The following is a 1,307-nucleotide window of genomic DNA, read 5'->3' as shown; positions in this document are numbered from 1 at the left end:
GGGGAAACATACTTTGCGTCCTCAGAGGAAGGGGGTGCCGCCATCAGGGCCGGCATGGTGTTTGCCCTGGACCATGCGGAAGCTGCCGCCGAGGTGGTGGAAGTCCTGCAGGTGGGGGCTGCGGCGCGTCCGGGCGCCGGCGGTGCTTTTTGGTGGGTTGGGTGTTGCAATCGCCGGGGTTTCTTGGGATGGGTGAAGGTGTGATTGGCGCTTTTGGGTGGGGGGGGAGTGCTCAAGGGGGAGGGTCGGCTGGTTGGGGAGCGGCTGCGCCTAGGGCGTGACCGCAGGTCCGGCCTTGGGGGCCGCCGTTTTTGCATCACCCGCGCAGTAGCCGCCACGGGCGCGGCAGAAGTCCTGCGGTCCGCGTTGGTCGCCAGCTCGAGGCCTCGCAGGGGCATGCGCATGGGCGCATGCTTTGGAGGGGCCGCCGCACACGACCCGTCATAGCGCTGCGTGTGCCCCCCCCCCCTGCCATGCGTCCTCCAAACGCGTCAAAACAAATCCGTCAGCGTCCAACCAACGGCCGAAACAAGCACGGAACCACCCACCCGAAAATTCTTCACCTGCGAATCCATCACCCCCACCACGCTGCCCCAAGAGTCCCAACTGCCGCCAAAGAGCCAACCAATCAGCCACCCAACCATCAACCACACCGCCCCCAACCGCCACCCCCAGGAGTCTCTGACGCTGACAGAGACCCCGGCCCCTGTCAAGACTGCGCGGCTGTTCCTGGCCTCAGACATCCTGCACAACTCGACAGCGCCAGTGCGCAACGCCAGCAGGTGCGCTGAGTCGAATGTGTGTGTGCGAGCGTGTGTGTGCGAGCGTGTGTGCGCGCGCACACACACACACACACACACACACACACACTTGGAACACACACACACTTGGAACACACACACACACACACAACACATGCACACACACTTGGAACACACACACACACACAACACATGCACACACCTGGCTCACTTGCACACACACAGACGCGCACTCACATATACACACACACGCCAAAACAACACGCGCGCACACATGCACTTATACATACACAATCATCTCAACCTTCTTTGCACTTCAGGTATCGGGCGCGGCTTGAGGCGGCCCTGCCGGAGGTTTTTGAGAGCTTGCAGGTGGGCACACACGTGGCATCCCATTGCGTGTGCCGCCTGCCTGACAAGCGACGAGCGGCCGCTCAAAAGCATTTGAATTATTGAATCTGCTGGCCTCGCCTGAAAACGGCCGCCCCACCTTTCTGGCGCCGTCCCTCGTCGCTGCTGCACCCACGTGCACGCACGCCCCTTCGC

At 62.4% G+C, this 1,307-nt stretch overlaps 1 protein-coding gene across 1 annotated transcript in view; it reads left to right on the top strand.

The window, feature by feature from the left end:
* The window catches only part of MNEG_15589 (U2-associated protein), a gene marked incomplete at both ends in the record, with an annotated part of 3,360 nt that extends 2,261 nt beyond the window's left edge, over positions 1-1,099 (top strand). Inside the window, one exon of the mRNA XM_014035940.1 lies at positions 1,082-1,099. Coding sequence (XP_013891394.1) covers positions 1,082-1,099 — 18 coding nt within the window. The remainder of the gene's footprint in view (positions 1-1,081) is intronic.
* Positions 1,100-1,307: the final 208 nt, after the last annotated feature.

Source organism: Monoraphidium neglectum (genome assembly GCF_000611645.1).
Source record: "Monoraphidium neglectum strain SAG 48.87 unplaced genomic scaffold scaffold05463, whole genome shotgun sequence".
Classification (NCBI taxonomy): domain Eukaryota; kingdom Viridiplantae; phylum Chlorophyta; class Chlorophyceae; order Sphaeropleales; family Selenastraceae; genus Monoraphidium; species Monoraphidium neglectum.
This window is presented reverse-complemented; position numbering and strand designations above follow the sequence as displayed.